At 45.5% G+C, this 14,595-nt stretch overlaps 1 protein-coding gene across 1 annotated transcript; it reads right to left on the reverse strand.

The window, feature by feature from the left end:
• Positions 1-4,489: 4,489 nt before the first annotated feature.
• Positions 4,490-14,301, reverse strand: LOC149346305 (uncharacterized). Its single transcript, XM_089541288.1, has 4 exons — positions 14,142-14,301; positions 13,415-13,491; positions 11,589-11,675; positions 4,490-4,614 (listed from the first exon to the last, which is right to left on the reverse strand). The coding sequence occupies exons 1-4, from the start codon at positions 14,216-14,218 to the stop codon at positions 4,490-4,492; spliced, it is 366 nt and encodes a 121-aa protein (XP_089397414.1). The 5' UTR covers positions 14,219-14,301.
• Between the last annotated feature and the right edge of the window lie 294 nt (positions 14,302-14,595).

Consider the following 14,595-nt stretch of genomic DNA (forward strand, 5'->3'; position numbering starts at 1 on the left):
GGACCTTGGCCGCGAGCATGAGCCATAAACGGCTTTCATCTTAATATTTATTTATTTTTATTTAGTTATTAGTACCTCACAGGCCCCGAAGAGGATTGGGTGGGTGATCGGGAATAATCGAAAAAAGGAATATGCAGAAAGAAAAAAACCTATATCGGTACAAGAACGCGTACCATGTGCGTAACCACCCCTTGACACTCGCTCATGCCGTACACACGACTTGCCTCGTAAGAGCTGTTCCCTTTTTAGAGTCTGACTGATCGGAAAACCTGCGTGCGAATATTTAAGCTTTGAAAGCCGCACCATAGAACGACGGGTAGAGCTATTCTCGCCGAGCGCAACCGGCTACACTGCTCCCTCCTCATTCCTACACGAGCGTGTTGCCACGGGCGGCGCTGTTCTTCTGAGGCGACGGTGGTGCCATACAACGGCCGCCCGGTCCCTATAGAGGAGCCGCAATACGCCTTATTGGCTTTAACGTATGAAAAAAGACTATAAAAGAAGCTGGCATTGCCCCAGTAAAGAGGAAGTCAGATGCGCTGAAAGGCATTCTTGGTAAGTCGTTGGACGCGCATATGCGCTTGCAGGCATTCAATATGGGCCGTCGGATTAATTTGAAGTTTTTTGCTTACGATTAGCATCCAGACACACTTATTCGTGTGGACTCAAATTCTATTGCCGCTGTTAGAAAAAAGTGCCGTTACACGTCATCCCGTGTCTGCTTCAGCGCACGGCAAACATTTCCTTCCCTGCATTCACCATGTTGAGGCCAGGTTCTTTCTTCAGGCAGAACGGCTGCATCTGCATAGATGGCTCCGCTAAATCTTTGCTACGCAATGCTGCCCCTGTGCGAAAACCATATATGAGCTGCAAACCTCTTGTATATATTAGGCTACCCAATAAGTTAGCACGGTGGTAGCAATTTGAAAGCAATCCTTTCCGATGAGGAGTACTGCAGTCTTGCATACTTTTTGACGCTTTCTTCACGAAAAACTAAAACCTTGCATTCTGAGGTCGTTCTGATGCTCACTGCTTCTACTAGGAGAAAAAGAAATTTTCCGACGGCAAAAAAAAGCATTGAAACCGATGTGGCTTGCAAGTTAGTCTGGACATTTTGGACCTTTTTATGCTCTCTAAGCAAAAAATTCGCTGCGCGATTTTCAGCCGAGTTGCACATTACTTCGAAATTAAATTGTCTTTCTTGAACTGCTAACTTAAAGCGTAAAAAACCAGAAACTTCAGAGTTGGCACTGTAAAAACGAGCAAATGTATGGGTCAACGCTGACCGCTGCACAATAGACACGTACAGAGAGTTAAGCAAAATTTATATTCGCCACTTGTGCTCGATATTAACCGCTGCATAAATATTTTGACATTGTAAAACATCTTTGAACCACAGGCGGTGAAGTAACACTGTTCAGCAGCAACTTGCGATGTGGCGAGGACAACGAAATCAGCGCTGCTTGTTTGGCTCATTTACGCAGAATGTAATGAGTTTTAACCCATTGGACCAGAGCAAGACAGCCTCAATACGTGACGTTTCCTGATAAAAACAATGAGAACGGCGAAACCACGAAAGTATAGTGTCCTATCAGCAAAAACAACCAAAGGCTGGTGCCAAAGGCCCAGGATGACAAACGTAGGTTACGAAGGCGAGCAGCTTAAGCCAAATTGCATTCTGCAGACAAAACATAGTTGGACAGAAATTCCTTATCGAAATCCTAGGCATGACCTTTCACAGCTTCGAATATGTCAGAGAGAGCAACACATCGCATGCGCTGACATGTGCGGGGCCTGTGCATTATACGCAGTGTTCTTGTATTCAAAACACTCTTTCGCACTCTTATCTGCAGAATGATCCCTTTGCAACGACCGCTAATAGCGACGAAGATTAGTGCTGTGCTTCGCGGTGGTCTTTGGCTGTGCATCAGCTGCAGTTGATACAGGCAGGAAGCGATAATACCTGATACGTACACTGTATTCGAACTACCAGTTTTGAGAAATCCATACTTTCTCTTAGTTGATGCTTTGCTACGAGAGTAGCACCCATAAGAGATTGATCCTCGCTGCAAGGTGCCGTCTTGACCAAACACAACCTCCTGCCCGTAGTGTGGCTCGGGAGGCAGAGTGCAACGTCTAGTTGCCCTTTCTTCAGCCACCTTCATTGTTCAGAACGAATTCAGTGCGGCTTCAAACGCCGGCGCCACGACTTTGCAGACCAGTTGTCCCAGGGCCTGCATTACGGAAAAATTGCGGCGCTCTCGCGTCGCTTACACGTTGCGAGAACGGCGTCTGCGCCGCTCGGGCTGGTGGGCAGGTTGTTAGCTGCTTCGCCGAACACCGGACGACGAAGACGACGTTGAGGACGCATGTGCTTCTCTGGCGGCAGGGCGGCACGTGGATACCAGGGGAGGGACGGAAATTTTATCGCCAAAGTTCGTTGAGGTTCGGCTCAGTGTTCTTCCTTCGCTTCTTTCTTCTTGGCGCCAAGGTGCCCCGCGGCGCGCCGACATGAAGAGCCAGAAATATTTCAGATGTGTGGGGCTTCAACGTCCCAAAGCGACTCGGGCTATGTGGGACGCCGTACTGAAATGCTCCGGAAATTTCGACCACCGGGGGTCATTAATGTGCGCTAAAACGCACTCTACACGACCCTCAAGGTTTTCGCCTCCATCGAAATTCCACCGCCGCGGCCGGGATTGAACTCGTGTTTTTCGGGTCAGCAGTAGAGCACCATAATCAATGAAAAAAAAAATATTTCCTTCTTGAAAGAATTTTTTGTTTAGATTTTTGCGGTCAGCACTGCGTACTTTGGATTCTTCCTAGTCATTCCTTTTATAATTAAAGCAATGTCCCGTGTCCTTGTTTTCTTTTTGCGCTGTAATAGGATAAACTCTGAGTTGGGAGATTGTGCATAACGTTTTATACCTACCTCTGCTGTCTCCATGTCAATGAAAGCAGCACAGGTATCGTAAAAATTAGGCTCCATACTAGGCTCCATATTAGGTCGTGAAGCATTTCTTCGCGACCGGCAGACCGGTGGAAGGCAGTCGAAGGTTTCGAGAATAAAGTATCTCCTTTTATTGGAGAAAGCGCGCTTAGTAAAGAAACATTTCAAGCATTCTTGAGTGCGAATATGTTTTAAATTATTAACGGAAACACAAGCCATTTCGCACAAAGCTTGAGTATGTTAGGTGGCTAGGGTGCAGTGCTTCGGGGTCATTTAGTGCGCTTTTGGATAACATCTTGGCTTTTTTTGCTCGCTCGCTGTATGACCCCATGTACGATTCGTGCAAGGCACTTCAATCCCAGAAGTGCGCTATCTGCATACGCACAACGTAAATTATAGTCTTCATTTTCTAACGGAAGTGCCCAAAGCAGCTTGCCAGCCTACAGCACGTGGGTCTCTTGCAGTGAGTCGTCTAGGTGTTCTCTCTTGCAGTGAGTCGTCTAGGTGTTCTGGATTCCTCCGTGTTCGTACCCTCTCCCCCGGAGTCTCACTCGGGAGGAGGAGGTATCTGTGCGCCGGATTCGGGCAGGAGCGGCTCTGACTCCTTGTGTGCGTCATCGGTGGCGTGACAAACGTTACGAAGTGACAGACAAGTGTCCCCATTGTGGTGCTGCGCCCGACCAGTGTGATGAAAAACCCTTGCTGTGGACTTGCCCGGCTACAGCTTCCGTGAGACGACGTTTACTAAGAAAGGTTGGCCTGCGATGGGACGTTGCAGACGACTATACCAAGTGGACTCTAGATAATCGCTATATCACGAACTTGCGCCGCTTTTTAAGCGAGGCTTGTTTGCACTCCTTTTTATAACTTTCTTTCCTTTTTCATTATGCCTGATGGCAAACAGCTCGAATAAAAAAAAAAGGTGTTCTGGATGTTCGTGTGCGCTGGCCACTGGTGGTACGGGCTGTATGGGCCATTAGGCTTCTGGTAAAGCTTAGTCATTTTCTTAGTTTGAGAAAGTTGGAAAGAAGCGTCCAGGAGATCTAATCTGGAGGGCTAGAACCGGACACAGAAGAAAATAAAACGTTTGTGCTGTCGGAGAGTGAATTGATTACTTTAGAGCTGTAAGTATATGGGGCTCATTCCTGAGTAGTAACGTGTTTCACAGGCTATGGCCACACTTAAATAAACCGTCCAGGGAAATTAAGATCCCATAACTACCAAAATACACCTAAACAAACATAGAAACAAACTCAAGAAAACAGAAACTTACAGTGCATGAGCCAGTCATGTTACCAAAGTTGAAGCTCCCTGGCGGCCCTCGATGGCATTGTATTATTCACATTAGTTTTACTCAAGGTGTATACACTTCTTTAAGCTTGCAAGTGCTAAAACAAAATATTAAGCATCATGGAAAGACAGTGCAGCTTTTCAAGCGTTTATTTTGCTGGAACGAAACAATATAGCAAAGCTGTATTAATCTTGCAGGTGTTGAACCTCTTACTTACAATTATTCCGGCAATATTGTTTCTTTTCCAGCTAAAAGGGGCACATCTCTTTGCTGTACAGAGTGTAGTTGTGCGGGCCGCACTTGTCGCGAAACTGCGTGACGCAGTGTTCCGGCACCGAATCCCTGTCCTCGATCTTCACAAACAGTATGCATTCTGCAGAGAGGCAAAACGCAGGAACATTTGGAGACAGAAACATTTTTTCTCCTGTTTCTTGCGTGAAATATTTTCGTTTAAAAAGATTCACGTAGAGACAGCGAGGTATAAAATGTTTTTAGAGGTGCGTTCTTGAGACTCGGTACAAAAAAACTAAGACATGCGTTTATAACTTTGTCATGCGTTAAATTGAGGCATGCCTTTCGACAACAACAGCCCGCTGATGGCCACTGCACAAAGCACAAACGTTAATTGATATGTCTTGAAGACATCGTGAATGATATGCCTTTTGTACTGCCTTATGTTATGTTGAAACGCTCAGATGAGGTGCTATTCCATGCAGCTCATGTTTGCGGAGGCAGCCGAATGAAATTAGTAATGCAGTGTGTGCAATCGCTGGTCTCCACGTTTGCCGAATAAGTCAAGTTGGTGGCAAATAACTTCTAATTACTAATACTTCTGTCAAAGGCATCGTTTCTAGGTGCCAGAACATTTCTTGATCTCTCAGGTTCTTTAGGGCTGAGTATTCTCTACAGAAAGGTGAGTTCAGATAAGGCGGAATTGAGGCGAGCTTAATCCAGGTGCGCCATTTATGAGTCCCAGGCAGAATTATCACCAAAAAAGCTAACAGTGCACTCTCTTTTCCGAAGCACAATAGTGGTGACAATCGATGGAATAGAAGATGCAAAGAATATATGTTATCAATACGAATGCACGCCTATTATCGCTGAACAACATACGTGAAAAACATTTTATGCGTCCTCCTGCCCGACGGCCGGCTAACGATCCGAGCCCTAGTAAACGCTTTTCCGTATTTTAATGTGAGAGCATTCTTTGACTACCTAACGAGATTTCCCATTGCATCCATCTGACCTCAAAACAGAAGGGAATCGGTGCGCTGGGCGCTCGTAGCATTTGGACCGATCGAAGATCTGCACCCTGCGCACATCATGTCGGTCAAGTTTCCTGTTTTCTGGTGCTTGCTTGCCGACCGGCCGGCCACTTGGTGCATTCCTACCACATGGGCCTATAAGGAAGTCATCTTTTCAGACGATATGGCGCATTGCAAGCTAGCACCACACATAGAAGAGACTCCCCCGGCGGTGTTCCTCTCCCGTCTGCTTCCCTTTTGCCTTTACTACGTACAGGTGAATACCAACCTTTACCTCCCGATTCTTGGCCGATCCGCCAGTGAGGGTATGTGCCATTCTGTCAAAGGCTACAACAACAGCAACAACAACAACATACGCAGAGACACAAGACGGTGGGAAGCAAAAGAGCCTACAGCAGATGCGGGACATTGTTCGTCGCCGATGCGACAATGCAAAATTGTGCGTCACCGACCACTACGCGTCCGCCATTTCTCCGAGAAAAATTAGCCATGGAGTGAAAAGATATGTAAAATTAGGCGCCGTCGTCAGCCAGAAGTCTACTGTAGGCCCCGACTACTACTTTGCGACTCACTTGATGCAAAGAAAATTAGGTGTGCCTTGCAGTGTATGCGATCAACTATGTTTCACGTAAGGCCTCACGCGTGTACAAGATCAGTATCACGAGGTACAGAGCAGAACCATGTGTTGCAGACTGAATATGTTGTCTGCCAGATGACTTTTCGAAAAATGTTTTCCTACTTTTTATTGATTCGGAGGTAACTCTGGCTGGTCTATTAGTGAAAGCCGCAACGCTGAGGTAGACAATTAGCTTCAAACAGCATCGCAGAGTGGCTAGCATGAAAGACCCCGGCGTATACTAGAGCTATTGCGAGCACGACGAATGAGCGCTGCAGCCGCATGAGAATTGCATGCATGCTAACTTGGATAAAACAGCTGAAAAACCTAAAAATGTGGTTGAAAGTTTGTAAATAGAATGTTTCAGCTAGCTGTGCTATCAGAGCTAGGAATTCTAATAGTGTTCGCTCTTCTAATGCTCAAGCGCATATACAGCAACACGCGTGGCATTATGCACCACGCCCCTTCTGAAGAGTCTTGCCGCCTTTTTGGAGCGAGAGCTCTACTAGGGCATCTTTCGCCAAGGTCATCGGGTGTAGCAGTTTGGCCTTCAGCCGGTGGAGTGCCGGAGGTGTGGCGGTGACGCCAGACCACGGTATACGCCGCAAGTACAGCCGGCGCATCACTGCTCTGACCGTGGTGCGCCGATCACCGCTTCGCCAGATGTGGTCATGTGATTAGGCACGTAACTCGGCGTTTGCTATGGAGGCGACGCCGCTCGCGCACGGAGTTTCGCCATGGATGATAGCGCGGCTGACAGCGCGACTGAAAGGCCTTTGAGGCGTTTTAAGTGCATAGTGATGCTCTCGTTCTGTCTCACTAAGCTGAAAAGAGTTAAACCACTGGCCATTTTTTTCTTACACCTACACTGCTGGAGAAAGCTCAGCAGCGACTTGGCATGCTGCGAAATTTGACAAGCGAGCCGTTGTCCCCGGCCCTTTTGCCCATAAAGAAGCACGGCACGTAATAAACATCTAAGAGCTTAGGCGCTAGAGGCATCACTCCATTTCAGGCGACGATTTACTGATGGCGGAGACACCGCAAGAACCAGGTAAAGCTAAGGCAGCTCGGGCAGGAACCACCAACAGGTGCGGACTGCGCAAAAAGGTGGCCCTTTCAGACAATGTCTGCCTTTCAGACAATGTCTTGTGCAGAGGGCACCGCTGACGCCGAGGACGAAGCGAGACTGAGGAAGGAGCTATGAAGAGCTAACTGCCTAGAAAGAGTGAAAGAGGACTACAGATCAGTGTTTTCGGTGAGAAGCTGCTTTAGCTTTGCCTTTAGTTCACTATAGGATTAAATGCGAATGGTCTCGCAGTTTATTGCGAAACAGACGGGTGTGAGAGTTCGGTCAGAGAAGGATATGTTAAAGAAAAACCGCACCTGAGTCTCACATACTGAAAAATCTTGGGTTATAGAGCCATTGTCAGCACAGCGCAAAAGACACAATAACAGAATGATGCATGAAACTACCAAGGTTGTAACATCACAAACTATAAATTGCGAACTAGAAGCGCTGTGTTCTTGACTCCAAGGTCTTGATACACTCAGGAACTTTTAATAAGCGTTGGCAGTTTACTTCAGTAAATTGTTTCTCAACATACATTCAAGGAATAATATAATTTGACCGCAAGGTAGTATACCCGGACCCATCCCATTAAGCACCCATTTAAATTACATAACATTTGTATACAAAGTCAATTTTTTAATGTATGCTAACGAGTGTACCTATAATTTACTTCATGCTCTTACAAAAATAGTAAAGCTAAAAAAGTTCTTCATCAACCCCGCTCATGATCTACAAATACCTTTTTGAGAGTAAATGCTGGACACTATAGAAAAATGTCTGTGAGCCTCAATACGGCCACAGTGTCACTGTATGGTAGCGAATAATTTTCCTAACTTTTTATGAAAAAGTAATAGCAAAACCAAAGCTGTAGATTTTCGTACAAAGGGCACACATATATCCACTGATCTTAGCTTGCAGTACAATTCTCCACTATCTGAACCCACTCAATCTATTATACTCTGCGGTACTCCTTTTGCCATGAGGATACAAATTTTTTATTGCAAAGCTCAGCCTTATAATAGGCGCACTCAATCGAATCAGGTATATCTCTACAACACTAGTGGCTGTTGAACTATAATGGCTTGTTCGCACCCCAAGATTTGCCTTCTTCTTTGAGGGAGAAATGAAATCAGAACTGAATAAATTATTTGTATTGCAGAAAATATAGTACGCGTAATAGCTAATGGTCAACATATTGAACAGTCCGCAAGCTTACTTTGTAAATATCTTACGCCATAAATAGGTCATAGGGCATAAATGCACGCAGCTTTCCATGTAAATACAGCCACATCAATAACAAAAACACAGCTCCTCTCACAACTATAGCCAGCGTGGAACAAAAAATAATTTCCAAACCAGAACACCGGGATTTTGAAGCATAATATGCGTATTGTTTTCTGCTACACGACTCTAATTTTTTAATCACCATTTCCTACTTGGAGCAGTGGCGCCTGTGTTCTGATTAACTGGTTGTCACGAACAGAACAGGTGCAAATGCAATTTTAGCTATACAAGAGCGGCCCATCTATTTGTAGACCTTTCGTCCCGTAATCGACAACTACGAATCAAAGTTACTCCTCGTGTACGATTGATGTGAGTATTTATTTGCAGGAACTGGCTGCTGCACATGATGAACTGCACAAGGCGAAGGTGCGCGTTTTCCTTATTACAGATTTGCAAAAATAACACTTTACTTCCTACAAGAAACAAACATTTAACCCTGTGTTTGGCGCTTGACAGCCGTATTCGCTTATGTCCCACAAAGCTCAACGCAACACATCCCTTATAGGCCGGAGCGAGGACGGAAAATACGTTTTTTGCAACTACAAACATTTTGCTGTGTGTCGTGGACGCTGAGAAAGCATCATGTAAGATCTTAAACTGTTCGAAATTAAAGAAAATCGCGTACTTCCTTGGTGATGAATGTTTCAAATTCACCGTCAACTTGTATTGAAGGGATTCATACATATAAACTTGCCGTTCCTGGTGCCGATCGCTTTATGCAGAACAGTCAGTTCGGCTAAACATGTACACCAACGGAGCTTTTATTCACTTTAGATAACGGCTTCACCGTCAACTTGTATTGAAGAGGGTCGTATATATCAACTTTACGTTTCTGGTGCCGATCGCTTTATGCAGAACAGTCCGTTCGGGTAAACATGTACACCAACGGAGCTTTTATTGAATTTAGATAACGGCTTTCTCTTCGATAAAAACGTAGTGACATTGTTATAGATGTGATTGTAGTGCGGCAGTTCTTCTTGGCCTCTGCGCCAATGCCACGTTCAAACCGTTGGCTATTGGTCAGTTTAGGTTCAAATATTTTCTTCTCACACAATCGCACCGTCGTCTTTTGGCGATGTCCGCAGACGAGGTACAAGACCCTTACCTAACAGTCGGCCTGACTGGAGAGATAGGTGCATATTGGAAAAAGGTGTACGGCAAGAATGACCGTATGTGATGCGTGCGTCACGCAGCAGAGAAAACGGGATTCGTCAGAGATGCGTGGCTCGGAACAACAGCGCGCCGAACACAGCATTCGGGGACAGCCTCACGGTGTCCCTCGACCTATACCTCGCCGCCAGCCCATGTGCTCTGTCAGGAAACCCCTGTATTGGGCCCAGTGCTAGAGAAAGAGCCAATCGGAAGTGGCGGGGAGAAAACTGCCGCCGCTCCGCCGACAGGCATCGGAAACCACGGTTATATGGGGGCGGTGCTATGCGGCGCGAGCTGCTCCATATTAGAGGTGCAGTATTGTACTAATTTTAGGGCCTCAAAAAACAGAACATTCTTTTCCTATGCATTTTTTCCAGAAATGTACGAAACGATTTCAAATTAAGAGCTGGACGGGCCGCTTGGTGCGTATTGATGAATATGTTGAGTAATTATTTCGTTGCTATAGTAGGATACAACTTATAAAAACAGCAGTTGCTAACACTGGGCCGCGGTCCGCGGCGTCTTGTATTACTCCGCTGGCGAATCGCAACTGTAAACGAAATCAATTTTTTAATGCTTGACTATATCAAACAATCCACGTATCAAAACTGTAGAGCTCGTAACTTTTTTCTTGTGCTAAGCTTCTTGTTTACGTAACAAGAAATGTTTCAGCCACAGACTACTTTTTTGTCGTGGAGGAATTCTGCGCGCGGAGGCTGAATGTGGGCGGAGCTTCACTGCAGACTTAAGTTGTATCCGACTATAGTCAGCACATTTGTCGGTGTTCTTCTCCATCGCCAGGTCTATTAGCGCAGCCTAGTCGTTTCCATCAAATGTGAAGCATGCGCAAAAAAAAAACAAGAACGCGGAATTTAAATAAGGACACTTATTTCTTAACATTGAACCAGCTAAAAAATTATATTTTTGCAGCAAAAAAAAAGCTGTTCCAAAGGTTATTCCCGAAGAGATTGTGACCTACTGCGTACAATAAAATTGACGCAAAGCATTGCATCACACCGAATTGCCAGGGCAGGGTAGACAAATGATTACTTTCGCGCCATTTCGCACGTCCTGGTTCGAGTAAACGTGCACAATTTTTTTTTGCACGCGCAGTGTTGCAAGCCTATTTCGCATATTCGTGCACACATTACAGAACTGCGGCCATATTCTTTCACGGGACGCAAAGAATAGGGAATTAGGAATAACCGACATGCAACCGACGGCAGCGATTTATTGCTACAAATATGTTACAACAACATGGCCGTCTCTACATGTTTACCAGTTCACAAAGCAGAGCATGCAGGCTGCTTTTTACACTGCATATTAAGGTTATACTGTTCAGAAACCTCTGTATAGAATTCTTGGCTATTTTTGGTGCTTCCTCTGGACAAGACATCTTAAATGTTTACATAAATGACCCGTTCTATGTCGTTCATAATCCGGTAATATGCTGCCAAAGTGAAGTGATGTATAAAGGAGCGTTGCTTAAAAATAAGCGGTAAACTTCGCTTGCGCATCCGGCAATCACGAGCACGTGTAGCCTACAGCCTATTCAGTGCTGCAAGTGAGGGAAGAGTGGTTACTATCCACGCGATCTTTAAAAGCTGGACGGAGAAGTCCTGGAAAGTTGTCTAGTTGAAACGAATCCAGGTGCTCTTGCGTGTGGAACCATCGAGTATGCATTGCTGCAGAAAGAGTTGCATCTATTCTTACGCGCAACTGAGAACCTCTGCAGCTCCCTTCTTCCTTTTCTCCGCATTCCTTGCTAAAACCGCGCCATATTTGCCGTGGTGCAACGCATCTGCTACTTCAGTTCTCCTCGTGTATTTTACCAATTTTAGTCTTGACCAAATATTGCGTTATTACACGCATGAGTCACCACTATTGTGTGCAAAATTGTTGAGCAGTTTCATAACGCAGCTTTGTTCCGCTTCATATCAAAAGAAGAACGCTTTGCTTACGGTAAGTGCCGGAAAGTGGAAGTCGGGTTATATAGCAAATCTCGCCGTCGAAGTAGAGATGCTGAGCCAATTCCTCAATAGGGGCATCTGGAAAGAAAGAACAAAACAACCGGTTCAACTAGCATGGGGGTATAAACTGCCATCGCCGCCGTTGGGTATGTCTCGAATTGAGGATAGAATCATCAATGGAGGAGTCCAATATGCACGCACACACTTCCTCACGCTAGCCGCTCGTAGTCTGCTTGGAGTTAGGATTCTGGTCGGAAGATCTCGCAGGCGCTCTTTGCTGCAGTTTTGCTTTATAACACCGCTTTTTTAACATTCTGTATTCTTGATGGTTCCTGAGAACTTGAACAAATCGCGGAGCTAGAGGCTTTTCAAATTTCAGTAAGCCTGAAGTGTTCTCATTATTTTCAGAGAGAGCGTTAAGAGATGCAGCTGCTTCTTTGTCCGCGAAAAAGATCTAGTTTCCGATCACAAGAGTAAGCTGCCTACTACCCCTGTCACACGGAAATTGGAAATCTCGTTAAAATTAAAGATAAGATGACACCAAAGGAGAACAAGTTGAGTGTACTTGGGCACGAGCTTTTTCAAAGGCCAGCATCCCGAGTGTTTAGCGCGCTGATTGATTTAAAACTGCTAGTCCGCATAAGAATACATCGATGCCATAACGTTTTTAAGTAAAAAAAACTGTTTGCAGTTATACTGAGTTGAAGGAACGCAATTTCTGCTGCGCAATTTCTGCTGCAAACTGCCAAGTACACTGCACGACGATACACTGTTGAGTGCTGCTGGCCACACTCAGTCACACTCGCTAGCTTGTTTCTGGCTTGTACCCTGCCGTAGTTGCGGTTGTGATCTCGGTTTTCTATTTTCCACTTCTCGCCTGCATGTGGTCTACGCTCGGTGGCGTCCGACAACGTGAGTGGCAATCAGCGCAGGTGAAACTTTAGAAAATCACTCTTGCAGCGACTGAGGCTTCGTCGTTGAGCTTTGAGATTCAGGTATCAAATCGAAAAGTGCACGCAATACTATGGCTCCTCGTAGGGAACATTTGTCTACCTATAACACTTGCCTAATCCTGGCACACAGTTCGGTGACACATCTAGGTCCACCCAAGTCATGTAATTGAGTCATGCAAGTAACTGAGCGAGAAGGGAACAATATGCTCGAGGCTATCGCCTTGGAAAAACTCGTCGCAGGAACTTAAAGCCAGCTGCGCTCGCGCGCAGAGGGTAGGGCCGCCACCGACACCATTGGCTTTGGTCGATCAACAGAGAACGTTGACTACTGAGAATACTGCGAGAGTGTAGTGGGCACGCTGGAATCCGAGTTGGTGAAAATACACACTAAGGCCGATATCCCCAGTCAGAAAACAATACAAGCTGTATGCGGGTTAGAGTAAGCTGTTGAAGCGCTGCTGGTGAAGAAGGAGCATGCAAGCGACGACAACAATTACAATAGATGATAAGTACTCATTGAGTTGTGAAATGAATGAAAGGATCACATCTGACATGTCCCTTTAAGTTTTCTTAAACTGTCCTCTTTAGTGCCAGTAAAATACCTACCATAAATTGTGCAAAAAGCACATCATTGGATTTTTGTGGCAGTCTTAGCTGCTCGGTGGGAGGGCAGGGGAAACTTTAAAATGCACGTCTTGCTGTACAACAGAAAGCCAGTCAGTTTCTCTCAATATGTACACAACAGTATCTTAAATTAATGCAGAGTTGCCTAAAAATTAAAAGCGATGTTCAGGAATGCAGGTCTCAGTATGGCACTAGTAAGCTGAAGCACTATGGAAAAGGTTGCAAAAATTGAATACCTACCTTCGCAGGGGCCGAATGGGTAGTAGCCCGAGTCGGAGACGTTAAGGCCAACGCAGTAAGCGCGTTTTGTCTCCCCTCTGAGGAAATAAAATATGCGGAGATTAGCGTGAATACCACGCACAAAAACTGCTAATCTGCCTTGCCGCCACGCTAGTTCGGCTATTTGTAGTATGGATTTCCCCCCACGACGCCAGTATTTCTGGAATAGTCGTATCTAGTCTTTAGCAGCCCTCAGCGCCGACCATTTCCTTAGCATTGGTCTTTCCCGTCAGCTTGTACCGACGCGTAAAGTGAAAGGCTTCAATCATATGCCCCAGGAGAAAGGCTTCCTATTTCGTTGGCCTGAAAACTAAAAGCCTGGTTTGTTGGTGTTTCACCTTTTGGGTGAAACACCAACAAACAAACCAGCTTAATGCCCAAGGTATGCATAATGAACATTGCGAGGGTCGAGCGGAATATGGTTGGGTTGGGTCCAATATTTCATTGCTACCTGCATTTTGTTTTCGAGTTGGCTCAATTTGATAGAACTCTAAGGTTTGATGTCTGCTACTGTGAATAAATAATCTAAATCGTAAGTAGGTAACCGTTCTTATAATTTGTAAGCTTACTTCTTAATGCAATATATTTATTTGTGAGCTTCTAAGGAAGTGCTGACAATATTTCTAACGATCTCGGTAGTTGTGCGTTTACAAGGAGGCCATAGAAAGCAGGCACGCTGCTTACTTACCCACTTCCGTCTGGGTAGTGAAGAACGTAAATAGCGAATTGTTCTTCAGGGAAGAATACTGGCCGAGTGGTGTACATTCATCGCTGGCTGGGGTCGTCAACGGAGTCAAAAATTGCCACGTCACTTGCCAGCGCTGCGGCCGCATCTATCAATTCCTGCGTCTGGTTATTCTGAAAAGGATTTGTGAAGTGCGTCGTGAGGACAGTTTCAGTAAACCCACGGTATTCTGTTCGATGTCAGTGCAAGGACTATGCTCCCAGGAAGACGAAATTATTTCGAAGCACTCTACTACGGCACCGGTTTCTGTTTTTCTTCGTTCACTCCCACCTTCCTCTCTTCCCTTACGTCACGGTTCGCGTGTCCCTTGAGATTTGAGAAAATTACTGCTCCATTTTCTTTAATAAAAAACACAATTTTCTACGGAATACTTAATTTAAAAAGTCTCAGTGGGCCG

This window comes from Amblyomma mixtum, chromosome 4 (genome assembly GCF_055824585.1).
Source record: "Amblyomma mixtum isolate Tamu chromosome 4, ASM5582458v1, whole genome shotgun sequence".
Classification (NCBI taxonomy): domain Eukaryota; kingdom Metazoa; phylum Arthropoda; class Arachnida; order Ixodida; family Ixodidae; genus Amblyomma; species Amblyomma mixtum.